The sequence below is a fragment of the Chaetodon auriga genome, chromosome 4 (assembly GCF_051107435.1).
Source record: "Chaetodon auriga isolate fChaAug3 chromosome 4, fChaAug3.hap1, whole genome shotgun sequence".
NCBI lineage: Eukaryota > Metazoa > Chordata > Actinopteri > Chaetodontiformes > Chaetodontidae > Chaetodon > Chaetodon auriga.
The window spans coordinates 21,356,292-21,381,196 of NC_135077.1; the positions used below are offsets into that span (position 1 = coordinate 21,356,292).

Below are 24,905 nucleotides of genomic sequence, written 5' to 3' on the forward strand. Positions count from 1 at the left end.
CTAGTCTGTGACTGGACAAAGGATGAACCAGCCATATGGGTTTTCTTCCGGGTCGTAATCATGGCGTGTTGCTGAACAACATGTGAGTTTGATACCCACAAGCCGAGGATTCAATGTAAGGAAACATTTCTTCTGAAATTCTGAAAGAACGATTTGCTCTTTGTTTAATCAAAAGCGTATTGGTCTGTACCGGAAAAGGCATTTTGTCTGCTGGCAAACTGGCTTTGCTTTCAGCCGTAGTGCTAAACTGTGATACAGGTAGCTAATATTGTCTCGTGCATTTTTAGGGGTAACTTCATGTGCAGCACTATTGTAACTGATCCAGATGGACTACATTATGTTTCTCCAATCGTTTAAAATAAGTAGGTGTGCATGCGATGAATCAAACAGTGTCTAGCTGCGAAGCGAAGCTGCTGTTTGTGTCTCTCGTCACTGTTTTCACATTCGCGATTTAGCATCTGTAACACTTAAATGTAACGTATGAACGATGGTAGTTGCACAAGAGAGGGGTCTGGGTCTAATACTTTTTCACATCCATTCATTACTTGACATAAACCTAACTTTGTATCAACAGCATGCTTGAGTTTTTTTAAATGATCTGTTTATTGACAGTGACTTTGGTTTTCTTAGACATCTGAAACAATGTCAAACATGGCAGCAGTGGAGGAGGACTTCCCTCGAGGGGGGTCGTCAAAGAAGCCCACAGGGAGTAAAATAGTGGTGCAGCGGACAGAAGTGGACAACCTGTTCCAGGTAGAGATCCACTCCTTTCTATCTTTCTGTATCCACACCACTGTGATCCATGGTGACATGACAACCCACAGAAAGAGGATAATCACACAACATCTTCAGGGTGCATCAGTAAAATGGCCTCCAAAGTTAACAATAGTTTGCTTTTCTCTTGCAGTCAAATGAACAAGTAGAAGCTAAGAAACGAAAGGCGGCGGTCAAAGATGACGGCAAGAAGCTCAAGAAGCCAAAGACGGGCAGAGAAAAAGAAGGTGATCTGACACTGAATGCAGCAGCCAAGTGTGTGGAAATTCTACATATGAAGGTGAGACTTTTATCAAGAACCAACATATATGTATGAGGGTTTAAATCTTACTATTGGGAATCAAAAAGGCATCCAGCACAGTGCCTGACTTGATAATGTGTGTGGGTTTTTTTTTGCATTTGCCAGAATGTGAAGGAGGGTATGCTGATGCTGGGCTGCGTGAAGGAGGTAACAGACTTCGAGGTGACAGTCAGCCTGCCTTGTGGCCTGCAAGGCTTCCTCAGCATCAAGAACATCTGTGACTCGTACGCCAAGCTGCTCACCGAGCAACTGGAATCAGCTGATATAGAGGTAGGCCTGCGGAGTGTTGACTCGAATGCGATGCTTTTTGGTTTTATCGGATCAAGAGTTTGCTCATGTTGCAGGATATTTTGTGATTTTGAAGAGGCGGATCGTGTATTTTACTTCACAGGAGTTCTGCTCTCTGCCACACCTCTTCCACCCGGGCATGGTGATCAGGTGTGTGGTCGCCAAGTTGGACGTAGCTAAAGCAGGCTCTCTGAGCATCCAGCTGTCAATCAATCCAAAGCTGGTCAACAAGGCTCTCACCTCAAGCTCTCTAAAGGCTGGCATGGTGAGTCATAAATGAGCATCTCCAGTTAATTTGGTTGGTGTTTTAGTTGAAAAATGTTAACGTTCAGCTTTCTTCTTTCTTCTTTATCCAATAATTTTGTCATTGTGTAACATCACAGGTCTTGAGTGGGTGTGTGGAGAGTGTGGAGGATCATGGCTGCATAGTTGACATTGGCATCAACGGAAGCAAAGCCTTCCTGCCCAGGAAAGCCGAAAAGGACAAACAAAACAACCCAGAAGGTATGACAAAGTATTTCAGATCGCCTGTCATTGACCAAGGAAATAATCTCAGCCGGTTGGGTCCTTCTGATGCAGAGAAGGGTTTCGCCTCACCTGGACCGTTAGGTTGTTGTCCAGTTTTTATCAAACACATTCAGAGACTAAGGGATTGGAAAGAAGTGTCACTACAGGTCTCAATAATGTGTGTGTGTTGTCATGTGTGTTAACCATGTGTGTGTTGTCATGTGTCCAGAGCTGAAAGTGGGTCAGTATGTGACTTCTCAAGTGGAACAAGTGAAGAACGAAGGGCGTGTGGTCCGCCTGTCTGTCAGCCCACCGACCGTCACCCAGGCCTGTGCTGACTCTGAGCAGGGTTGGAACCTCACTAACCTTCTGCCCGGTCTTCTGGTCAAAGCTACGATCAAAAAGGTAGAGGCTTTTATTTTGGTAACATTGTTTAGCCTCTTCTCATCAGATTGAGATGAATTCATCGTCTGTCGTGACATTTGAGGATTTTTTCCCCCTGTTTTCTTTTATCCAATGAATGATCTAGTATTGCCTTCATTACATGGTAGCTGTGTGTCATTTTAGTAAGATGTACATGTTGGTATTGCAGGTGACCAAACATGGGCTGATCCTGGACTTCCTGTCGTCCTTCAGTGGTCAGGTGGACTTTCTCCACATGGAGCAAGAACAGGCGTCCAGCTACACCGAGGGAGCCGAGGTAAAACTGACTTAGTCTCTTGCTCCTTTAGGCTTACACAAGCTAGTGCACTACTTTGGCATTGTTCAGACAGCAAATCCTTTTTTTTGGCATGTCCAGATTGATTATAATTTAAGAAACTAATCTGATTTGCCTTCAAATGCATCATTTCCACGCAGGTGCGAGCCTGTGTGCTGTATGTGGAGCCGTCCAGCCGTCTGGTGGCCCTGAGCCTGCGCAGCTACCTTGTTCAGCCCGGGAACGGAGTCGAACCATCTCCTGCTGGAGGTGACCGCATTGGTGAGGTGGTGAAGGACTGCAAGATGACCGCCATGCACCACATGTCTGGAGCCATGTTGGAGCTGCCAGACAAAACGAAAGCGTTTGTGCATGTGAGTCAGGGCCACGCTGTAGATATTTAACCCTGCTTTGGCTGTTAAGTGGAATAAATGCCATGAATGCTCTCTGTAAATATTCAGCTGACTCAGCATTTTGGGAATCACTTCTTGACAGAGGAACCACCTGAAGGAGTCAAAGGAGCCACCTAATGAAAACAGAGTGCTGGCTATGCCTGAGCACACCTGCAGGATCCTGGACTTCAGCCCCATGGACCAAATCCACTTTGTTAGTCTGCGCAAGTATGTGGCACCTCACTGATGCGTCTTTGTCCCTTTAAGCATGGACCTCACCTGTCCAATTTCATGTGTTGACAACCTTATTTTGTCTTGATTTCAGGAGCATGATTGAGAAGCCTTTTTTCAGATACCATGATCTCCAGGCCGGTCAGGTTGTAGAGGTAAGAATAAAGCATCGTCGCCTGTCCAAGCAGCCTGTCTTTGATTTCACTTTGTATTAAAATAGATTATATGTAAAGGAATAGTCCACAGAGGCAGTTTAGCTCTCCTCTCCTGTTACTTTTATTTGCCTGGTTTCCCTGTCTCATTCTGCTCCGTCCCTGGTCCGCTCATCTGTGTCACACATTGTCTTCCTTCCTGTGTCTCTCCCTCCCAGGGGACAGTGTCAGTCCTGCTCAGTCATGGCATGGTGGTGCATCTGTCGGACCACATTAAAGGCCTGGTGCCCCGGACACACCTGTCTGATATTGTCCTTAAGAACCCAGAGAAGAAGTACGTGGAGGGCATGAAGATCAAATGTCGGGTCAGTCCAGTTCTCTACTTTGTTTTAAAGCCACTGAGAGGAGCGCTGCCAGAGAGTAAGAGAGTAAGGTCTGTAACCTCTAGTTTCACCTGTGTGTTTAATGTTTGGTCCTTCAGGTGCTGTCAGTAGATGCAGGGAAAAAGAAGCTGTACCTGACCAGGAAGAAGGCCCTGGTTGAAAGCTCCCTGCCGTTGTTCCTCAGCTTTGCCGATGCCCGTCCTGGCCGCGTGTCCCACGGCCACATCGTCTGCATCAGAGATTTTGGCTGCATCTTTCGTTTCTACAACAACGTCAAGGGTCTGGTGCCGCTCAGGGAGCTCAGTTCAGAGGTCATCACCAATCCAGAGGAGGTCTTCTATGTGGGACAGGTGAGGAGCTCGGCGTGGACAGAGGGCGTCTTTGTTCAAGATGATAGGCATTATTCTAAACAACATGACTGTGAATGATTTGGCTTTTAATAAGTTGTTTGTTTTTGTTGATTATCCAGGTGTTAAAGGCTAAAGTTCTTCAGTGTGACCCCGATAAGGAAAAGATGGTGCTGTCATTTAAGGCCGCGGTGGAGGGAAACACAGAGGAAGCTGCCAAGCCCCAGTTTGACTGTGAGGTGGGGAAGGTAAGCGAAAGACTTCGTGCCTCTTGTTTTTCTTCTTTCTTATATCTGAGTTTCTCTGATTTTGACCTGAACATGTGCGTTTGCATGGCATAGAGGCTGGAGGCCAGGGTGCTGAAAAAGTCAGTCAACAGCCTGGAGGTGGCCATCCTGCCCGACGACATCCGCGCCGTGCTACCCACAATGCACCTTTCTGATCACTTATCCAACTGCCCTCTGCTGTGGGAGACGCTGCAGGAGGGAGACAACATCTCGAACCTCGTCTGCTTCAACAAGAACAAACAGAATATTGTATCCTGTTCGAAAAGTAAACTCTTACTTTGATTCTGTACAATATGAAATATTTCACTGGCCTTCGATGCTCATCAGGAAGTGAATTCATGCACTTCCTGATTGTGAAAAGCATGAAAGTGGTTTTCCTTAGCTGCTCCTCTGGTAAAGACCCTCACCAAGAAACCAACAGTAAGATGGTCGCTGGAGGAGGGAGTGGTTGCCAAGGATTTCTCTGAGATCACAGTTGGAATGCAGCTGATTGGCTGGATCAAGAACATCATGTCCTATGGCGTCTTTGTAGAGTTCCCATATGGCCTTGTTGGTCTGGCGCCCAAGTCGGTGAGTAAAGGGCTTTGTGTTACAGCTTCTAACCTGAAAATCTCCCTCCAAGTTGTTGTCTCCCCTCTAAAACCCCTCCACCCCCGCTCTGCTTTCCTTCAGGCCATGTCCGACAAGTTCATCAGGGATGCGACGACTTCCTTCCAGCTGGGCCAGACGGTGATCGCTAAAGTGACCAACCTGGATGAGGAAAAGCGGCGTTTTCTGGTCACGCTGAAGATTTCAGAGGTCATATCTCCAGAGAGTGATGCCCAGACCAGACTCCTCAGTGGTCTGCAGGAGAGGAGAGCTGTGACCGAAATGCTGGCTCTGAGAGGTGTGATCGCTTTGGTCTGCTCTTTGTGTTTATCTTGTGACGAAGGTCCATATAGATAAATGTCTGCCTCTTGGAAGTAGTCTCAATAAAAATGTGCTATTTGCGTTGCCTAATTCTTCATTTGAAGTTGTCTTCAGTGTCAAACCTCTCGTCATCTTTGCCTTTGCTCTCAGATAACAGTGATCTCCGCCAGCAGCTGGCTGCTCTGTCTGTTGGTCAGAAGCTGAAGCTGACTGTAGATACAGTGATGGACAGCGGTGCCACCTTTAAATCTGATGATCTGGCAGGTGCTTCCATACAGGCCACCAAGCACCATGTCATGGGTATGTATTAGTTAAATATTAGGTATTCTTTTGGCATTTCAAGCCTTTGTTACAGAGTAGAGAGATGACAGGAAGCAAAGACATTCAGTGTACAGTCGGGTATTGAATCCTTGATGTCCCGACTTTTATTGTGTAGTATGGATCAAACTATAAAAGCTTTGGATCCTACATTTCCTACAACTCATAGTGACTCTCAGTAGACTTTCCCTTAATTTTGTACAGCTATGTCTCCAAGCCTGAGCTGAAAGCAGCCTTTAGAGATGTTCCTCCAGAGCCACAGAAGATACTATACAAGCCTGAGTCGCACTAACCATGACTGAAGTGATTTTTATGTCTGAAATCAGTGGAATGGCCCTTTAACCCATAAGCTATGGAGCCCCCATGAGATAAACTCTATGTCTGCCCTGTGGTGTTTTTCTCGCCTGTGATTGGACAGTTGTTTTGCTTTTCATCTGATTGGATCCAGTGTGTGTCGCACACCTCTTACAGAGATGGTGTAAGTGATAGAATTGTCTGTTGATTCCAGGCGTTAACTTGACCCCTGGACAGAAGGTCACTGCAGTCATCCTCCATATTGACATCCTGTCCGCATGTGTCCACGTGTCCGTCCTTTCCAAGCTGGTGGGGAAGAAGAAATCTGTGAGTGTTCATTTTCTGAATGCCATGCTGTTGATTGGAAACAAAGACGATGTTTAGACTTTTTATGTGCTGTGGTTGGGAAGGTTGGACTGAACGTACATTTCCAGTGCTGCTCATTGACCCTTATTGTCTGTGTTTTAATTTGTATTTTTGCAGTTAAATGAAGGATCAAAGTACACGGCGATGGTGCAGCACATCGACAAAGACTTTGCCGTCATCTCCCTGGATGATACGGCGCAGCTGACCATGATCCAAACCAGCCGCCACCTGAATGAGATATTTCTGTCTGAGTCAGAGAAGCTGAAGGCTGGGATGAGTTTGTCCGTTGAGGTTATAGAGTCCAGCTGCCAGGAGGCGCAGGGGCTCCCTCTAGTGTCGTGGGAGCGCTGTGCACCAAAACGACAGCGCGTGACCTCGGAAAGCCAGACGGGCTCGAAGGGTCACCTATTTGGCGAAATCGTGCAGGGTAAAGTGCGGACAGTGAAGCCTACCTCCATTCAGGTCACACTCGAGGATGGAAGCACGGGCAGCGTGCACGTGTCTGAGGTGATGGAGGTCACAGAAATGCATCAGGGATCTTTCCCCACGTCCTCGGTCAAAGTGGACAGTGTGGTCACGGCCAGGGTCATCGGAGGACGAGACGTCTCCAGTTACAGGTTCATACTTTCATTTTCCATGTTGGAAAAGACATTTATTGTTATCGAAGTTCCTACTTTTGATCAGTTTCAAAGAAAAGCTGCATGTGATGGTTTTTGATGCATTATTTGTCATATTGAACTTAAAATTGTCGTTTCAGATTCTTGCCCTTCTCCCATCCCAAATTTACCTACACCATTCCTGAGCTCACGCTAATACCCAGGTAATGGTATACCACGGTTCATTGTGCATGGTAAATATCATGGCCAACATGACTGTGATGCACCGCATGATAACCTGAATGTAAGAATGTTAGAAGTAAATGAGTAAATCTACAGTGCTCAGATGTTGTTGTCTGCTGCCTTTTGTTTTAATGAATTGTACACAGTGTTGTCATGAATGCTGATGTTTGATATGATGTCAAAAAGAACCTTCGCACAGTGTTGGTACAAAAAGTCAATGTTTTCTTTCATTTGTAGGCTGACACAGTCTTTATGTTATTAAATGGTTATTTTAAACTCATGGTTTCGAAAAGGCATCGATACTTTTGACAACATTAATTGTACAGAGATTAAAGGTGTGAATTGTAGCATTGTAGTATAAACCCGTGTGGATGTTCCTGCTGTTCATGTTTCATGTCATTATGTGTCATCTTTTGACACGCCCACCCTGTTTGTTCTTCTCTCTGCAGCAAAGTGGATAAGAGTGGTGCAGATTTCAAACCTGTTCCAGCAAAAGAAAAGCTGAAGGGCTATAAGGTCGGGGAGGAACTGACGTGCTTTGTATCAAAGGTCAGTTTGGGAAATCAGCTTGCTGCCGCTTGCCTGGCAGTCTCCACAAAATGTACTTTTTTTGTCAAAAGTTGACAAATCCAAAATAAATCTAAAGGAACTTTAAAGGAGTGGAACTGCTGTCAGGATTTTCACTGTGTTCATGCTTCTGTCTCCAGTTTAATCCAAAGAGGAAGTCGTTGGAGGTCACCACCGATCCCTGTGTTACTGGGACCGTTGAACTGCTGGCCATGATCACGGATCCAAAAGTAAGTTTAAACTTGTGTCCAGGTTATGATAGAAGATGGAGAGGAAATGAATTTCGATGGATTTTGAAGCGATTTTTTTAAATTCTGCTTATTTTCAGGATGCCGGTCACCCAGAGAAGCTGTACAAGCTGGGCCAAGCAGTCCATGCCAAGGTGGTAGAAGTGAACTCCAAACCTCAACGCTTTACGCTGTCACTCAACGGTGAGAGAAGCTCAGACTGTGTCCTGCTTCTCAACGTCACACCACACATGTTTCTCATCATGGTTTCTTCCTTCTGCTTTCCAGGTGTCCATAAGCTGGAACAAGGCAGTGTTACTTTGGGGATGGTGATTAATATTCAGCCCCAAACTGGCCTCCTGCTCAGACTTCCCTTTGGCGCTACGGGGACTGTTGCCGTCACTGACCTGGCTGATGCCTACAAGCCGAACCCCCTAGACAGATACAGCAAGGATCAGGTGCTCAGGTCAGTAGAGGCAGCAGTGACGTTTGGCTGAGATGCTTTTTAATATGTGCACACAGTCTGACTGACGAAGCGGGCCTGTTTTTGCTTTGTGATCTTTTATTTCAATTGTAACAGAATCATCAGAGCTGCATTGTTATGATTATAAACAGTCATTTCTGGTACCACTGACAGACTTTAAAACCCATTTAGATTTTGGTGAAGTGCTGATTCAGGATGGATTCTTTGCCTCCTCTTCTGCTTCAGGTGTTTCCTTGTTGGAAGTGAAAACGGCAAGTGGCAGTTGTCTCTACGTCCATCAAGGTATGAGCAAGTTTGATTGGATTTGTGAGTTTCTATGACAAAATTCAAAGCTTTCCAGGACAAGTGTCTTCTTACGACATGCGGTTGACTGAAACTTTGCCCTTCCAGGCTGAACCCCCAGCAGGCCAAGCCAGTGAAAGACGAAGAAGTTTTGTCTGTAGACAAACTGAAGGCTGGCCAGATCATCAGAGGCTTCGTCAAGTCTGTCGGAGAGCAGGGGGTCTTCATCAGGTAACAAAGAAATCCAGCAGACTGGACAGATGGTTACATTCATATCTAAACTCCACAGAAACATGAACATCTCAGAGGAACACCCTGCTGGAAACTGTAATATCAGGGCAGATATTTCAGCAATTATCTGTATGTGTATCCTCGCTCCTGCCCCTGAAGGCATCCTTATTTCATGTTTGTCTTCCAGGTTGTCCAGGAGCATCACAGGAAGAGCCCAGTTTCAGCAGTCCACCAGGTACTTTGTCAACAACCACAAGGTCCTCTCTGATCACCTGCCTCCCAACACCCTGCTCACTACCAAGATCCTCAGGTAAGAGAAGCACTGATGTCCATTCTGTGGTTTGAAAATAAAAGACAGGAGTCTGGCGGCACAATGCTGTTGCTGTGTCTTCACATAAGGCAGCTTTAGGTTGCCATTTATAGAGTCAATACATTGGTCCACGTTTAGTCTGCAGCTCTTTCTATTCTTGTCCTCAGTGTTAACAAAGAGGAGGAGTTGGTCAACCTCTCTCTGCTCCCCGAGGACACCGGGAAGCCGGACATTCTTCCAGAGTCTCTCAGTCTGCCGCTGCGTCTGATTGGAGAGGAGAAGAAGAAACACGATACTCAGAAGAAGAAACGCAAACTGTCTGAGAGCGAACAGGTAACAAGCAGCCTTCGTTTCCTTTCACTGTCACGCCACACTGCTTCACATGAAATAGTAAAGATGCTGTAGATGACTCAGAGGGGCTGGAGGTGAACAGTGCTCTGCATATGAAAACTGCTTCCACACATATCAAAGGCGTCTTCAGTTATCAATCATTCATCATCCTTTGGTCTGACAGTAAGAAACGCTGTCTTGATGTTCACCTCAGTTTAAAACTCATGCTCTGCAGCTTCAACTGTGGCACTTGTTTACATGTGTCGTGGTGTATTTGACAGAAACAAGCAGAGCCCCAGGTCCCGAAGAAGAAGAAGAAGAAAGCAAAGAAAGCAAAGACTGATGACAGCGACAGCGGCGTGGAGGTGTACTTCAGAGAGGAGGATAAGGAGGACGAAGAAGAACCCAAATCCAATTCTGTGAAAGTAAGTATGTTTTTTTTTTTTTGTTTTTTTTTTTGTTTAATCATGCAAATCTCCATAGATTTGCTACAGTAATCTCATTATGCAGAAGCTGGAAAATAGATTTGCCCTCCTCTCTCTCAGCAGGTGAGGCAGGACTCAGCGGGACCATCCAGGCTGCAGGTGACAGCAGGCTTCTCCTGGGACGTGGGACTGAGCTCCCTGAAGCCTGCCTCTGCAGCGCAGGAGGGAGACTCCAGTGACGGAGAGGACCAAGACGGAAGCAGCAAGGTGAGCTGACCATAAAGAGTCACGAAACGTGTTGGGATTATTAGAGGATCCCAACTTTCTGTCATTGTTTTTGTATACAGCTGAAGGATGAGTCTCTCTTTGTAATTTATGACTTCATCAAACTCACCACTCATCTTCTCCTTTCTGCCAGCCCCAGAAGAAGTCTCGTCATGAGCAAGAGCAAGAGAAAAAGGCAGCCGAGAAAGCCCTGGTGCAGCGGGAGGCGGAGCTGATGGATCCGAGCCTGCGGCCCCAGGATGCGCCCGCCTTCGAGCGCCTGCTCCTCGCATCCCCCAACAGCTCCCTGCTTTGGCTCCAGTACATGGCTCACCATCTGCAGGCCACTCAGATCGAGCAGGCCCGTGCTGTGGCCGAGAGGGCCCTCAAAACCATCTCCTTCAGGTGACTGATGGATTTATAGATATATGTTTTTTTTATTCAACTGTGTGAGTGTCATTAAGATAAGATGTGTATCATCCCTCATCTGTTGCAATGAGGAGGTAAAGTACATCTGTTGAAATAGGTTTCCATACACGGTTGTGCTGATGGATGGAGACAAACGTTAACAACATTTGGTTGTATTTTTGTGCTGGTTCCAGAGAGGAGCAGGAGAAGCTGAATGTGTGGGTGGCCCTGCTGAACCTGGAGAACATGTACGGCACAGAGGAGAGTCTAAAGAAAGTGTTTGAGCGGGCACTGCAGTTCTGTGAGCCCATGCCCGTGTACCAGCAGCTGGCTGACATCTACACAAAGTCCGACAAGACCAAGGTACGGTCTGCGAGCGTTTAAATACCACACTTTACACATCCCGCCTATTTGTTGCGACTGATGCTAAAATTCAGTGATCTGTAGCCACTAATGTCTGCTGCTCTGTCTCTGTGTCTGTGTCCAGGAGGCGGAGGGCCTGTATAAGACGATGGTGAAGCGTTTCCGTCAGAATAAGGCGGTTTGGCTGAGCTACGGCACCTTCCTGCTCCAGCAGGGTCAGGGTGACGCTGCCAGTGCTGTCCTGCAGAGGGCGCTGAAGAGTCTGCCCTCCAAAGAAAGTAAGATGGCCTGCCCGAAGCACAGTTTGACGCACATTGACTGAGCTGAATTAAAGCAGCCAGCTCTCATCGTTTCCCTTTAGTGTAGTCGGCGTCATTGCGCTGTTCCAGCTGTGTATCTCCACAGGTTTTAACCTTTATGTATTGTCATTCTTCCTCTCAGGTGTGGACGTGATCGGGAAGTTCGCTCAGCTGGAGTTCCGTTATGGTGATTCAGAGAAAGGTCGCGCCATGTTTGACAAAGTCCTGACGAGCTACCCGAAACGCACAGACCTGTGGTCCGTCTTCATCGACCTCATGGTCAAACACGGATCACAGAAGGAAGTCAGGTGAGCTTGCTTCACATTTAGTTTCATTCCTTGTAGCTTCTCTGTTCATAAATAAGTAAATACACTTGCTAAAATATGCAGTCCCACATAAAACTAGCGAGCCTTAATGATCTACGTGATGAGCCGGTTATGTGTTTAAAGTCCAGTTCTATAAAGAGCGCTTGATGGAGTTTCCAACTTCCTGTCTCCCGCAGGGCGCTCTTTGATCGTGTGATCCACCTGAGTGTTTCAGTCAAAAAGATCAAGTTCTTCTTCAAGCGCTACTTGGAGTACGAGAAGAAGCACGGCACCCCGCAGAGCATCCAGGCCGTCAAAGAGAAGGCCATGGAGTTCGTGGAAGCTAAAGGCACGGAGGCTGCCCACTAATGACCAGATACACACAAAAATATGCACACTGTGTATGTGCGCAGACTGCAGAGTGTTAAACCCTGCCTGAGCCTCACACCTGTTCAGAAACGAGTCTGTGACTGCGATTGCTCGTACAGATTCCACCAGGAAATGAAATGATCGGCTTCTTGGCTTGTAATTTAGCTTTTTTTATCGTTGTGGACTGGGAGACTCCTGAGCAAACCTTTTGTAAAGCGGGTTGTAATCATCTATAAATGTTGAAAACAAACTGGTATTTAACATTTCATCAACTTCCTGTGAGTCACATTTGTATGAGAATGAGTGTGACCTACGAAGAGAATAATTAACGTTATGACTGTTCACTGCTTTTTGGAATCGATTTATTAAAGGACCCTTTACACATTTGTGGGAGCATTTTCTATTCATCCGGCCAGCCTTTCAATAAATCCACCGCATTACAATACATTACGTGACTTTTATTTAAAAGCAACAAATACAAAATAACAATATATAGGGACATGTTTACATACAATACATACAGGCAAGACGAGTTTTCCATCAGTCTCTTTTAAAAGGAAAGGGCCTGGGACACGATCGGTAACAACAGTGTCTACTTAAATCGTCATGGTTGTAATCCCGCTGGTCTTGGTTTCAGCCGGAGGTTGTGGCGACCTCTGACTCTGGGAGCCTTCCACCTACATTGGCAGTATTGAAGATGCATGTGTGGCACAGAGTTATAGGGTGACTGACATGGTTTGTGCTGGCTGTATTGGTAACACCCCTGAGATATTAGAGGTATCCATACTGATCCTGTACTCTGATGTCCTGCTCAGGGCCTGAAGTGGTGTTGGTCTCTGGCAGTGCTGCACTCGTCGTCCAGTGACAGTGGCAATGATGTCCTGCTCTCTAATGTGGCTCTTTTCCTGGCCTTTTTTTTGTTTGTTTTTTTTTGGTGAACAGTGCAATATGGAAGTAGAACTAGGAGCATTTTTATGAAAAGGTCCTATTCATCCAACTGACTGATCCCTGACTGATCTGACCAAATCATTTTGCTGCTGTCAATATCCATTTCCCACCAAGGCATATTGCTCAAAGGTCAGCAGCAGGGCGGCCGCTTGGGATCGTTATCAACATTTCCTGTGAGATGTCTTTAAAGATGACCACTGTCCATCATCCCTAGTGTATTTAATGTGTGTGTTTTCTCCGCCCGGTTTCCTCTTTCCCCGCTCCCTCACACCTCCTCCGGGTCCATCGGACCCTCGGCACCCTGTGGAGCGTCTGTGTGGAGCCGGAGGATGGGCTTGTTGCACATGGGGCACACGCTGCGGATCTCCAGCCACTTAAGCAGGCACCTGACAGGACAAGAACGACAACCGTTACCTTCTAGATTAGCATGAAATTAGTAGGACAAATCCACAGATGTGACTTAAAAACCTTCAAAAAGAACCAGAGAAAGCCACCAACCCACAATGATACAACTGGAGTGTCTGTAATTACATGCTCAATTAAGATTTATTGCTTTTAAATAGTTGCTAAAATAGGTTTTATACCTAAGAATAACATTTTTTCAACAATTCTTGGTGAAAATGTTTTCATGTGTTTGAAATAAAATGAGCTGGTAGTACATTTTATACACTAGCGGTATTGGTGGACCTTGGCGCCCATAGTGGCTGATGGCTGCCTCCACCACTCATGAGGGGAAGTACATCACTGTCTTGCATGGAGGCTCCATAGATTTTTTTTTAATGGTTAGTTTGATATTCAGCTCCAGATTTCTATATTTATTTAGATCTGCATTAGTTGGACTTAGTTATCCAGTTTCTAATTAAGTCAAAGATTGCTCATTTCCAACAGCCAGCACCTCTGACAGCTCACTAAGTAAGACGTTCATCTTCCTTGATCCTTGTTGTCATTGGAGGAGGGTAGCTGTTTAGCTTTCTGTTAAGCTTAGCTAACCATTAGCAGGCTGTGGCCTATTTGCTCGACAAAAGCATGGCATCTTTTTCTTCTCATCTAATATTCAGCCAGAAAGAGTGAAGGCATTTTTCCCCCATACGCTGAATTATTTCTTGAATGTATCTAATTCTGACTCCCAGTTTAACGACACTCACTTCTTGTGAAATGCATGTGAGCATGGGCACACCCCCAGTTCATCTCTGGTCCTGAATTCTTCCAGACACACCGCACAGGTTTGCTGCAAGAACAAAAATAACAGCAAGGTTCAATCTTTTTATTTATTTTTTTTTTCTGTCTCTATTCCACAGTGGGCTTACAGCAGCCAAGAACATTGGCATTTGTAAATTTGAGCATTAAATTAAATTGACCTAGATTTAGAGCACAAGTATAAGCCAGTGTTTTGAAATGACGCTTTTATCTTAACTCCGTTTCCAGGTAACAGCACCGCTGCATTTCATCCTTCCCTTGTACGAAACAGGGATTGAATATTGAATAGTTAACCAAAATGACCCCTGACCATCACTGCTGCCTTGGAAAAGGGGAAAGGACTTGAAAAAGCATTCTTTGTAGAAATCACAAGAGACAGAGGAGAGGTCTTTTATAATGCATTTTGAATGAGTGCAGTTATTCCTGGGGTCCTAAATTCTGCTCCAAGTAGAGAGCCAAGCAGGCGCTCTGACATGGTCCTTAAATGGCTGCATTTGAGATACAAGATAGTTTCAGGACATCTCTGAGTGTGTGCGCTGCATGTTATTCACATCTGACAGAAGAAACTGATCGAGTTAACCGACCGAACCCTCCCAGCTCACGATGGGTCATCTGAGCCGGTGCGTCCGCAGCGTGGGTGAAATGTGTACAGCTGCTGTGTTTTAACATACATGTTCAGCACGAGTGATGCATAAAAGCTTTCGCAGGAGGCATAACTTACTCCTAGGAGGCTCAGTTTCTTGCTTGCTCCCTTCAGCACCACCTACAGTTGGAAAAGGGAGAGGAGGGAGAGAAGCGTTGGGTCATGTGACTGATGTGTCAGCACTATTATGCTGGCAGAAAAATCTATGGTGTAAAACAAACACTTCAGATGGGCTCAGTGTCCTGATGTGACTGGCTTAAAAATATCTGCAAGAGTGGTGTGCGCTCTTTTGTTTGCTGCATCATTAAAAACTCATTATGAATACAGATAATACAGACAGCTGCAGCTGGAGTTCAACCTTCCCCGCAGCTGAAAACACTGTCGCCTCACCTACAGCCCCACAATGTCACACCTCGCTACCTGCTGGGTTAACAGTTCTGAATCAGTGTAGGTAATGACAGCGTCAAGGTCATCTGTGAAGGTCTGTGTTAGGCTTCGCTGTTGACTGTAACAGTGTGAGCAGCAGTATTTATAACCTGCCTCAGAAACTGGTGTAGCACGTTCACCCACATACCTCATTGTAGCTGAACTGCTCCCTTGTTCCTTGTTGCTTCAATCTGAGAGAGGCATAGAGACATAACAACATCTGTACAGGAGACATGACTGGTGTAACATCTGTAAATTAAGGCAGTGGTTGAGGTTGGGGGCTGGGACCCCCGCAAGGGGCCATGTGATGAATCAAAGGGGCTGTGAGATGATTACTCAGGTAGAAAATAAGAAACAAGCAAAATTCTGCTCATTCCGGGGACTTATGGGTATTTATACTACTGTACAGTAACAAGTGATGCTGCATTTTGAGACCAACAATCATCTTACAGATATGTCGGCTGTATCACTGAGTCATTTTTAGAGTAAACACATAACAAACATTTTTGATGAGGGTCCTTTAAGTGTTGTAAGTCTGAACCAATTGATTTGTTGGCCACATGGGGGCAGCACAGCAAGCTGGTCACACAATACAATATATCATAATATCACTTTCTGAAGTTGATATGGCAAACATGTAGCAAACAGTTGTTGCTTTACACACCCGGCAGACATGGAGCAACGTTAGCATTCATTTGTTGTTAAGTTGTTGGAAGGGTCAAACCCCTTTCCATTTGCTGCTGCGGCATATACATGTGCTACTTACTTAACATACATATATAAATAGCAGCATAGAGTGATGGGTTTTTTTTCTAGCAACTCTGGCACCTCTGCAGGACAACACTGCATAAATTAGCATCATTATTGCTGATGTCATCATATCTTAAGATCTTACTGTCAGGGTAGTCTGTGGCACACTGTGTGGCAACGCTTGTTCAAACTGTCAACAAACCTCTAACAGGCTCATCCTCTTGCTCTTAATATCATTTGTCTTTTAGTACTTTTGTTCTACTTGTCTATTTTTCCCCACATGCCTCATTCCCATTTTCAGTCCCCCGGTTCATCTTCCTCTCAAATGTCTGCTACCCACCTGAAAAGGTAGCAGCAGAAGATGAGGCTGAGCATGAAGACGAAGAGGCCAATGCCCAGCACAATGACATACACATTGAGCGGGAGGTGATAGATGTCAGACGTCATGCTGCAGTAGTGTTCAGTGCGCTGAGAACCCAGACCACACAGGCATCCTGCCAGGAAGAGTTTGCACATACAAAGTACATACTTAACACACATTTCACTGTTTCCTTGCAAGGTTAAGAGTCCAGCGTGTCAGATGTTAGACTAAGTGAGTTTAATAAATGTTCTTCTTTTATGATTCTGTATTTTCTGCTTGTTTACAGCCTTAGTCTTTTAAACTACATGTTCCCCTCAAATGAAAGAGCTACTGAAAAAACATCTACTGTTGCAACTGCATTCTTTCCTTTCCCACTATAACCACCAAAGCTCCCTAAAGACCTACAGAATCCATTTGTTGGTATTGACAGAGCAAGTCTAGATTGGTAGCATTAACTTCAGATGCTGCAATTTGTACAGAGAGTTGCACCACCAGGCTGTGAGTTTGGCTGCCAGCGGATAAGAAACCATACAGAAACGTAGTAGCTGGTGTTTGTTTGAATGCAGGTGTGTCCAGGGAGCTGTGACTGGCACTGTGGTGGCAACTGAGGCGCTCATAGGACTGTGCGTTAATTGGCTGTGAACAAGACAAACATGGAGGACAGACAGCACTTCCGCCACACCACCATCTGTTCCACAGACTCTATAGAGGTGACTGGTTGAGTGTGTGTGTGTGTGTGTGTGTGTGTGTGTGTGTGTGTGTGTGTGTGTGTGTGTGTGTGTGTGTGTGACAGCACTGGGGGATGGAAGGGGAGGGCTGTCTGTCTGCATGTATTTGTAAGACAGAAATGTGTGTGTGTGTTGCAGGTGGCAGGGGGTGGGGTATATTAAATAGGATGAACTCTGGGGACTAAAGGAGCATTTGGTGAAACAATAGCAGAGGAAGCCCCACTTCCACAGGCCACATGTGTTCCTATTAATTTGCAGCGGGGATGCTCTTTGCCAGCCCCTAAACGTCCATGTGTCTCTCTTTAGAGTGAATGAATGGGTACAGCTTGCACACTGTGGGGGGTATGAGTTGGATAATTTAACATGGCTGGGGGTTGGGGGATTTACAGGGGGGGTTAGTGTAGGGAAGACCTCGGGTAGCATAATGAGAGATGCAATTATGACCCAGGCATGGATGCACTGCAGAATCAGTCGCCAGTAACAAACCAAGAATATAGAACAAGGATAGAGAATAGAACATCTTCTGTCTCTGTTTTCGGAGCTGTCAGGCAGACATGACCTTGAATGAGGCTTATTTTCACTGAGGCCTCCACTCTCTCTGTCATTCACTATTTCACAAGCACATCCATTACATGGATCTCATAAGCTGACAGCCAGCAACTAACTAAGCAGCTGAGTTTATGAAATACAAGCACACGTGCTGCCACCTCTTGTGTATTTGGCAGATGGGAGAGAAATCCACTCACTTACCGTTACACCATTGGAATGGTTGCATGAAATTTGACTCCCAGGGCAGCAGCAGTATATTCAGGCCCTGTCAGGAGAAGGCTGGAGAGGGCCGGGCTCACAGGCCTGAGCTCCGGACGCTGGATCTGTTTGGAGTGTGGATTCAGGCACCCCGTGCTGGATCGCCCTCTTGTTGGCTTGTGTTGGCTCCTCCAAAAACAACCATCAAGATTTTCAGATTTGCTCAGATTCCACAAATCCTCGGGAGGTGCGGTCTCGTTGGCTCAGCAGTCTGTGCTGCCCAGCATTCCCAAATCTGGATTAACCACTCCGTGTAAAGATTGGGAGATTTGGGACTGGGGTTTGGACTGGGACCGAAGACCTCATGTGCTCCTGGATCCCAGTGAGAATTATGTCATCACAGGAGAGGGAAGGAGAGACAAAGAAATCTTGTTGAGAAGACATGATTGTTTTTCAGATGCCTCGCACCATGTGTTATTCGGGAGTTGTTATTGTGAAACGCTGAATCTCACTCGGCCACAATGTCATAAACAACACAGGCTGCTTGGCAACAGGAAATACTTACATCTCCAGCAGAAAAACTGCCTCTTTGACTTCACTTTGCGTCTGCGTTGTCGTCCCCTCTCCAGATTCAATGACAGCCACCGTTCAAAATGACAGTCCTCGTCCAATCAAGGTAATTATCTGGCATTAGTCCGGGCTTTGTCTTCCTCCCAAAGCTGCTTTTTTTAACAGAGGATTTTCACAAGTCTCATCCCCCTCTCCTCTCCTCTTTTGTCTCCTCCTCCAGTCCTCTGATCCTGCAGTGGGTATTCCTCCTCAGTGTAGAAGGCAGAGATGTGCTTCCCTCTAAAGCCCAGACAAAGTGAGGACAGCTCCATGCAGTCAACAACAGTCCTCTAGCTGGGCTTGGTATTTTGCTGGTGAGTCTGTGTTTGCGTGTCACTCAGTGTGTGTGCGTAGGGGGGGATCCTACTCTCCCTCTAACCATCTGCTCCTTCAATTGAGAAAAAAAAAAAAAAAAAAAATCAGAGACAAAGGCAGTGTGTGTGCGTGTGTGTGTGCATGAGTGTGTCTGCGTGTGTCCTATCTAGTTTCTCCCACCTCCAACTGGCTTTGTCATGGCAGGCTTCCCCTCTTCCTCCTCCAGTCCTTTATGGTGCTCAGACAGACTCTGCAGTTTGCCTTTCCCTTCCTCCCCTCGCTCCTGCTCTGCTCTGCTCTGCCTTGGGTTTGTAAACAGATCTCTGCTCATGTGACCAGCCGTTTTGCCTCGCAACTCTCCTCTCCCTCAGCCCTCCCTCGCTGCCTCTGTCCTCCAATCTGCAGGCAGAAGGAAGGCAGAATGAGCCAGACACTGACGAATGGGGCGCCTGCAAGCGTGTTGATGTGTGTGTGAGTGTGTGCGCACACCCCTGTGCATGTATATGTGAGAGGGAGACAAGAGAGACATTTGCAGCAAAGTCAAGGGAGGCCTTGGTCAGTAAGAAGCGCATGGCTGATGTCCTGACAACCAAAACAAAGCCATCAGTGTGAAGTGGAGGTCAGCGAGAGAAGAGATGAAGCGACCTCAGTCACCATTTCCTCCCGTCTGCACACACACAGATTGTATTTTTAGAGCTACGGCAGATTCTTTTTCATGTTTGGCTTGCTTGATCTATATATAAACACCATGTCACTCTTTTGCAGCGGAAGAAGGAGACAGGTAGAGCAGGAGGAGGTATTTCACCTGATAGAGGGGACAGGAGACAAGATGTGAAGGGAAATAACATCAAGAGAGAAAAATCACAGCGTGGACAAAGATGTCCACCCCCACACCAGCGGCCCTGGCTGCCAATTCGCTGAGGGAGAGAACAGCTGCTGGGCTACTGGGCGAGATGTGAGACGGTCAAGGGGAGTGCTGCTCCACCAACCCCCCTGGGGGAAGGAGGGAGGGAGAGGCTTCAGTGGGACCCGTGCCATTTCCATTCACCCTCCCCTCCTCCCCTCTTGCTCTAGTACCAGCACTACTGCTGAATACTGAGGAACAGCTGGATTGATCGTACAGATGCATGAGCATAAATCCAGCCTTTAATACACTGCATGCATTGTTGGGTGTTTACAGCTGTTTCACAATCAGCGGTGATTGCGGCTCCAGGGTTGGACTGGCTGGTGGTTTTGGTAACAGCGTGCCCTCTTGCGAATTATGATGAAAACACCATTATATCAACAACTCCCTGGAGATATGCAGTATATGAAAATGATCAGGTTCTACGTGTCCAGCTGTAATGAAAGGGCTGTTAAAGATATTGAAAAGGCTCCTTCAGACTGAATGTAATTCCTCATTCTTTCGGTGACCAGGGTTTTGCAAGGGAGTGACTGATTAAACTGAGAACCAAGCGAGAACATGAGGGAGAGAGAGAGAGAGAGATGCAAATGTTGACCTTGTTTTCTTAGTGACATGTAAATTGTTTTGGCTGTCACAACCTTTTGTTTCTGCATAAATCATAGCTGAGCCTGATTTGAACTATAGTACTACTGTGGGGTTCTCTGCTCATGATAAGGTCTGAGGCCCAGAATGTTTTTGCAAAGCATAATAAACTAACATACAAGTGCTCCTGTGGAAAGGTTGTCGTTTTTGAACTGAGACTGCTAAACTCTTGTTACATGAGCACAGATGAAGTATTTGTCCAAAGTCCATTTAATTGTTAAGCTTGAATGTGGCTTTAAAGCAACTTGTGCTGAGCAGTAAATGCTAAAATGTAGTGCAGCATTAGATGTTATGTCAGCTGCATAGCAATATCTATATCAAGTTAGCTAACGTTAGCCACTATAAGCTACTGGTCATACCAAACCAAGTAGGGCTGTATCAACAAAACGCCCGAGTGTTTTGAATTGAGCAAAAGTTTGTTTATTTGCTTCTTAATTCAACTTTCCATTTGTAAAAGAAAGATTGTGTCATTTCTTTCTTTATGTGTCTTTCAAAAGTTGCATAGTGTCGCTTTAAAGCAGCCATATTAACACGTTCTATTTTGTGCCCTGGGAATATTCATGGTGGCCCCACAGACACAAACACTCAAACATTTATTACTGCTGTTATCAATGAGAGCTCTCTAGAGTGCTGTGATAATATTTTACTATCAGACTGAGCCAGGAGCTCTGCCTCTGCAACCAAGAATTTACACACGGAAGATTTTTGGCCTCGGAGAGCGGCTCATAACATGTACATAGTTGTGCAGTCAAAACAGCAGGTTCTGGGTTACATCCACAACTAAATGCTCGAGTATTGTACTATTAGTCAAACTCTATATCGCACTAAATTCAGCTAATATTCATTCACATGTTGTATGCATTGCAGTAAAAATGTTACTAGACTCCTCTATTATATTTTTAACTTTGACAAATGAAAATGTCCCTGCGTATCGAAACAAAATGATTCCTAAAACTCTGAAACAATATCTGAAAGTTAAGGAAGAGCCAATGCCATGTTTTTCTTTCCCGTTTGAGCTGTTCAGACCTTACTATAATACACTGCCCATTCCTTTTTCTCCACCTCATGGGTGTGTCCCTTTACAAAGCCATTTGCTGCTCCATTGGCCTCTCCATTCAGTCTCCCATTGTTTTCACCATCTATTTGGTTCTTTCTCAGTGCCAGGGCTGGCTTACAGGTGTGCCAGTTCCACAAAACTTTATTCATATCCTCCTGGGCCCTGATACCCAGAAGCTTTTCTTCATCGCTTCTCTTGCTGTCCTCGTCTTCGTCGCTGCTCTCATCCTTGCTGGAGTGATGGCGGTGGATGCTTCGCATCTCCCCACTGATGTTCTCGAAGTACTCCTGGATGCAAATCTTGGCGAAACTCTTGGCGTGCTCCTTACAGGTCTCATCGAACATCTTGCGCTCGATGTCGATGTAGTGAGACCAGTACTTGGTCTTTAGGAAGGCAGCTTGAGTAAAGCATGGTCGAATGGCTCGGATCAGGAAGGCTGTGAAGGTCATCATGAGCAAAAACATCCATCCACATGCCTGGAAAGAATAGACATCAATTAAAACATTTGGTGCCGCAAACCAACACTTAAAAATGATACTACAGTACATGAGCAAAATACAGATGACAGAGAAATGGACTTTTGTTGAGAACCTGGTTGACCTTGACGCTTTCAGTCTGCCAGACCAACACTAACAGCTGTGTTTAATGTTGTGTTTTGTGTTCTTACTGCAGATACTGAAGATAGTGGACGTCAAATAGTCCAAAGTGTAATCGAAAAAGAATATGTAGGAGCTTCCTGAGAGTTTCATAGCTCATTAACAGAATCTGTATATCAATAGACTTTTTAGAGACATTACTTTTAAGGTTGTATAATTGCCCTTCGGCTGATCAAAGACCCAAATAACAGTGTGGGTGTTTTTGGATGGATTGAAATAGGTCCCAGCTCCATGAATAATACATTTTGAGGCTTATCTATCCCTCTAATAAGCGAACGGGAAAGCTTCAGTGAGCTCAAAGCGCAAAGCTAGAGTCTGGTGGGGGGATTTAAGTTAACTACAGTTTTTGAGGAATAAAGTAAGGAAAATTAAATTTGCTTAGTCATCATATGCTGTGATGAAATTGGAAAACTGCCCTTTGAAAGTGTCCTAACTTTTGGCCACACTTAATTGTGTTAAAAAAAAAAGTGTTATCTTTACATTACAATGCCTCTATAGTCAGAGAATCCCCAAATACTGTGAACACAGCAAACAAATGAAACAATAGTTCTTTATGTTATTGTATAATCCACAGGTGTCAGATTACTTTTACTGAGGACATGACCAGTGTCTTCAAATACCGCTTTTCATGTCATTTTGACACAAACTGTGACAAAGTAATGGCATATTTTATCCCACTGTGGCATGTGGAAATATTGTCTTTTAAAAAGGTCCATGGCAGCTATGACCCTGATGACAACTTGCCTACATTAAGCGCTCTTGTTGCTAAGAGAACAGTCTAGCCATGCTGACAGTAAATTAAACTAACAGTGATGGCTTATAGCTAACAGTGCCAGCCACTTCTGGTCAGATATATGTTTGCACAATTTAGCCAGAGATCCTCCTGTGTTATTCAGTGCACCATTTTTGGTCTTTGAAATTGTCTCCTTTGTCTCATGCCTGTCTCTTACGAGGGGCTGTCAGCTAATGACCCCTCATTTAAAATCATTCACAGAAAAGCGCAGAGAAAATCAGCCAGCTGACCTGTGATATACACTTGATGTATCGTGATGCTGCCACTCTTATTTCCTGATGCTCGAACAGGTCTTTGCATGGAATCCTTGCCAGCAGTTTTATCTTCTCTGTCTCTGACATCCCAGTTATCAAACTGTAGTTCCCAAACCTGTTAATGTCCAAGCTGATGCTGAAAGCACAGAGGAAGCTCTTCCCATCCATGAGCGTGACAGACACCCATACTGCAGGTGCTATCAAGGATCTCTGTGTGATTGAACAAAACATGTAGCGAAGGATTGATGGATCCTTCCTCCGTCTCCCTGTGGGTCTCTTCCACTCCTCTGCGAGCACTGAAACATTATTGTTCAATACAAAACCCAGCATGAAGAACCATATAGGTGGAATGATAAGCAGTCCAATCCCGTAGGTGTAGTTATATTCTGGCATGCAGGGGCAGCTGAACTCAAAGGCAGAGTACATCTGTGCACTAGCTAGTGCCATGATACCACAGATCCCATTCATAAAAGATTCCTGGTTGGACTGGAGGAACTGGAACATCATACGAAACTTATCCATCTTGGGAGATGTGGTCGATCTTTGGTTCAGATGGAATTAAGTCTGTGAAAAGACATGAAGTAGTTCAATCTAATTTTAAACACATGGTGTTGAAAAAACACTGATACTTTTGACAACCAGTAGAAAACATTTTACAACTTTCTGACAAGGGATTATGAGTTGTAAGTAATTGCTTCATTATGCTTATATTATTATATATAGATCAGTCATAACTTATTAATTAGAACAACTTTTGGACTGACAGATTGCAAAATATCTTAAGTCTGCTGTTATAAATGTTAATAAGTCACAAACAAAGGGCCAAGAGTTACTCACTTTTCTTATAAGCCTAAAACCAAAGTTAGTAAGTCATCAACTATACATGTTAATAACTCATTAAAAGAGAGATCTTACAAAAATCCTGTATCTGTTAATAATAAGCTGTTAATAAATTGTTGTCAAGACGCTCTGCAGCTGTTTTCCAGAAGTTTGGAGGCTCAAAAGCTGAGGAGATTTTTCTTATCAGCCAATCCAAAAGTTGTGCTCATTTATGGCTTATTACATTCTGTAAAGCAAATTATTAACCATTGATAAGGCATTAAAACCGCTTCATAAAGGGTACCTTATTAGAAGTGGTACCAGAATCTCATATGTTCATAGTGAACTGTGACTCTTATTCTAAACCAGCTTTCAAGCAGGAATATCCCAGTTTCATCGGTTGTAAATGGATGTAATAATACAATGTTAGGCATCCACGGTTAATGATGAGAAAGTAACATCACACACCAGCACTCACTTACCTGTTTTCTTAAGAGTGGATGAGTGAAAGAAAAGGAGAACTTCATGTAAAGACAATGTCCATAGTAAATAACCTACAGTCCTTTGCGTAGTTCTCAGACATTGTAGCTCTGAGCGACTGTAAGGTGTTTCTCGAACTCTCAGTGGTGATGTTCAGACTGACCACATCATCTGTCACCATGCCCCACCCTTCACCGGTGTTTAGTGTGATCTAACAAAGACTCATTCAACCCACACTTTATCAAACGTAAACCTGTTAACAGTGCTCAGAAAACACTTCCAATTTAGTGCTTTCACAATTCATAGTAATGTTTTTTTCTTACTTGAGTGAAAGTAGTGTGCGGCAGTGCTAACTCGAGTTACCCGAAACCAGGAGGTGAAGTGTTGTTCAGCTGAAGCCATAACAATCCAGACATGCAAAAACGGCCTCAAACCATTCAAATATCTGTGGTTTTGGCTGGAAAATTTGGTTGTTGCCAAAGAGATGAGGGTTGAATCTGTTTGTTGTTTGATCAGAAAGAAAAAATCAAAGGGCGGTAGCTTATCACATGTAAAAATGATAACTATTAAATCTCCGAGGGATTATTTAAAAATTATTATTAGCCCTTTGAACTCAACTGCGTCCAC

General features: G+C 45.0%; 3 protein-coding genes across 5 annotated transcripts; 1 reads left to right on the forward strand and 2 right to left on the reverse strand.

Moving 5' to 3' along the window:
* Positions 1-37: 37 nt before the first annotated feature.
* On the forward strand, positions 38-12,396 carry pdcd11 (programmed cell death 11). Of its 3 annotated transcripts, none has more exons than XM_076727968.1 (36): positions 38-115; positions 631-753; positions 908-1,054; positions 1,181-1,345; positions 1,467-1,628; positions 1,747-1,867; positions 2,100-2,275; positions 2,463-2,570; positions 2,729-2,941; positions 3,063-3,187; positions 3,285-3,345; positions 3,561-3,707; positions 3,824-4,075; positions 4,195-4,320; positions 4,414-4,608; positions 4,759-4,929; positions 5,032-5,245; positions 5,419-5,568; positions 6,095-6,207; positions 6,364-6,863; positions 7,004-7,066; positions 7,535-7,634; positions 7,793-7,882; positions 7,981-8,083; positions 8,168-8,345; positions 8,589-8,645; positions 8,754-8,876; positions 9,064-9,186; positions 9,354-9,519; positions 9,798-9,941; positions 10,062-10,208; positions 10,360-10,610; positions 10,808-10,976; positions 11,101-11,254; positions 11,418-11,583; positions 11,778-12,396. In XM_076727968.1, the coding sequence occupies exons 2-36, from the start codon at positions 643-645 to the stop codon at positions 11,947-11,949; spliced, it is 5,463 nt and encodes a 1,820-aa protein (XP_076584083.1). In that variant the 5' UTR covers positions 38-115; positions 631-642; the 3' UTR covers positions 11,950-12,396. The 3 variants fall into 3 exon arrangements, with proteins under 3 accessions (XP_076584083.1, XP_076584082.1, XP_076584081.1); XM_076727967.1 differs by having other exon boundaries at positions 45-115; positions 10,065-10,208; XM_076727966.1 differs by having other exon boundaries at positions 65-82.
* On the reverse strand, positions 12,295-19,006 carry LOC143319214 (RING finger protein 122). The gene is made up of 8 exons (XM_076727970.1): positions 18,854-19,006; positions 18,315-18,746; positions 17,753-18,121; positions 16,254-16,407; positions 15,312-15,354; positions 14,816-14,857; positions 14,043-14,125; positions 12,295-13,283 (listed from the first exon to the last, which is right to left on the reverse strand). Exons 3-8 carry the CDS (start codon positions 17,775-17,777, stop codon positions 13,163-13,165), a joined length of 468 nt encoding a protein of 155 aa, XP_076584085.1. The 5' UTR covers positions 17,778-18,121; positions 18,315-18,746; positions 18,854-19,006; the 3' UTR covers positions 12,295-13,162.
* Positions 19,007-19,040: 34 nt separating this feature from the next.
* On the reverse strand, positions 19,041-23,501 carry calhm1b (calcium homeostasis modulator 1b). The gene is made up of 3 exons (XM_076727969.1): positions 22,956-23,501; positions 21,251-21,752; positions 19,041-19,072 (listed from the first exon to the last, which is right to left on the reverse strand). The coding sequence occupies exons 1-3, from the start codon at positions 23,499-23,501 to the stop codon at positions 19,041-19,043; spliced, it is 1,080 nt and encodes a 359-aa protein (XP_076584084.1).
* Between the last annotated feature and the right edge of the window lie 1,404 nt (positions 23,502-24,905).

Excerpts from the sequence above, each read along its gene's own strand:
- calhm1b (XM_076727969.1), bottom strand. The coding sequence starts at position 23,501 with ATGGATAAGTTTCGTATGATGTTCCAGTTCCTCCAGTCCAACCAGGAA. Across the intron at positions 21,753-22,955 it reads ACATCAAGTGTATATCACAG|GCATGTGGATGGATGTTTTT; the intron begins GTCAGCTGGCTG and ends TATTCTTTCCAG. Across the intron at positions 19,073-21,250 it reads GGAATGGGCAGTGTATTATA|ATTGGAGGACAGAGGCAGCG; the intron begins GTAAGGTCTGAA and ends TTCTGCCTGCAG.
- pdcd11 (XM_076727968.1), top strand. The coding sequence starts at position 643 with ATGTCAAACATGGCAGCAGTGGAGGAGGACTTCCCTCGAGGGGGGTCG. Across the intron at positions 2,942-3,062 it reads AAACGAAAGCGTTTGTGCAT|AGGAACCACCTGAAGGAGTC; the intron begins GTGAGTCAGGGC and ends ACTTCTTGACAG. Across the intron at positions 10,611-10,807 it reads CTCAAAACCATCTCCTTCAG|AGAGGAGCAGGAGAAGCTGA; the intron begins GTGACTGATGGA and ends TGCTGGTTCCAG.
- LOC143319214 (XM_076727970.1), bottom strand. The coding sequence starts at position 17,777 with ATGCAACCATTCCAATGGTGTAACG. Across the intron at positions 16,408-17,752 it reads ACCATTCCAATGGTGTAACG|GATGCCTGTGTGGTCTGGGT; the intron begins GTAAGTGAGTGG and ends TCTTCCTGGCAG. Across the intron at positions 13,284-14,042 it reads TCACATGCATTTCACAAGAA|GTGCCTGCTTAAGTGGCTGG; the intron begins GTGAGTGTCGTT and ends TTGTCCTGTCAG.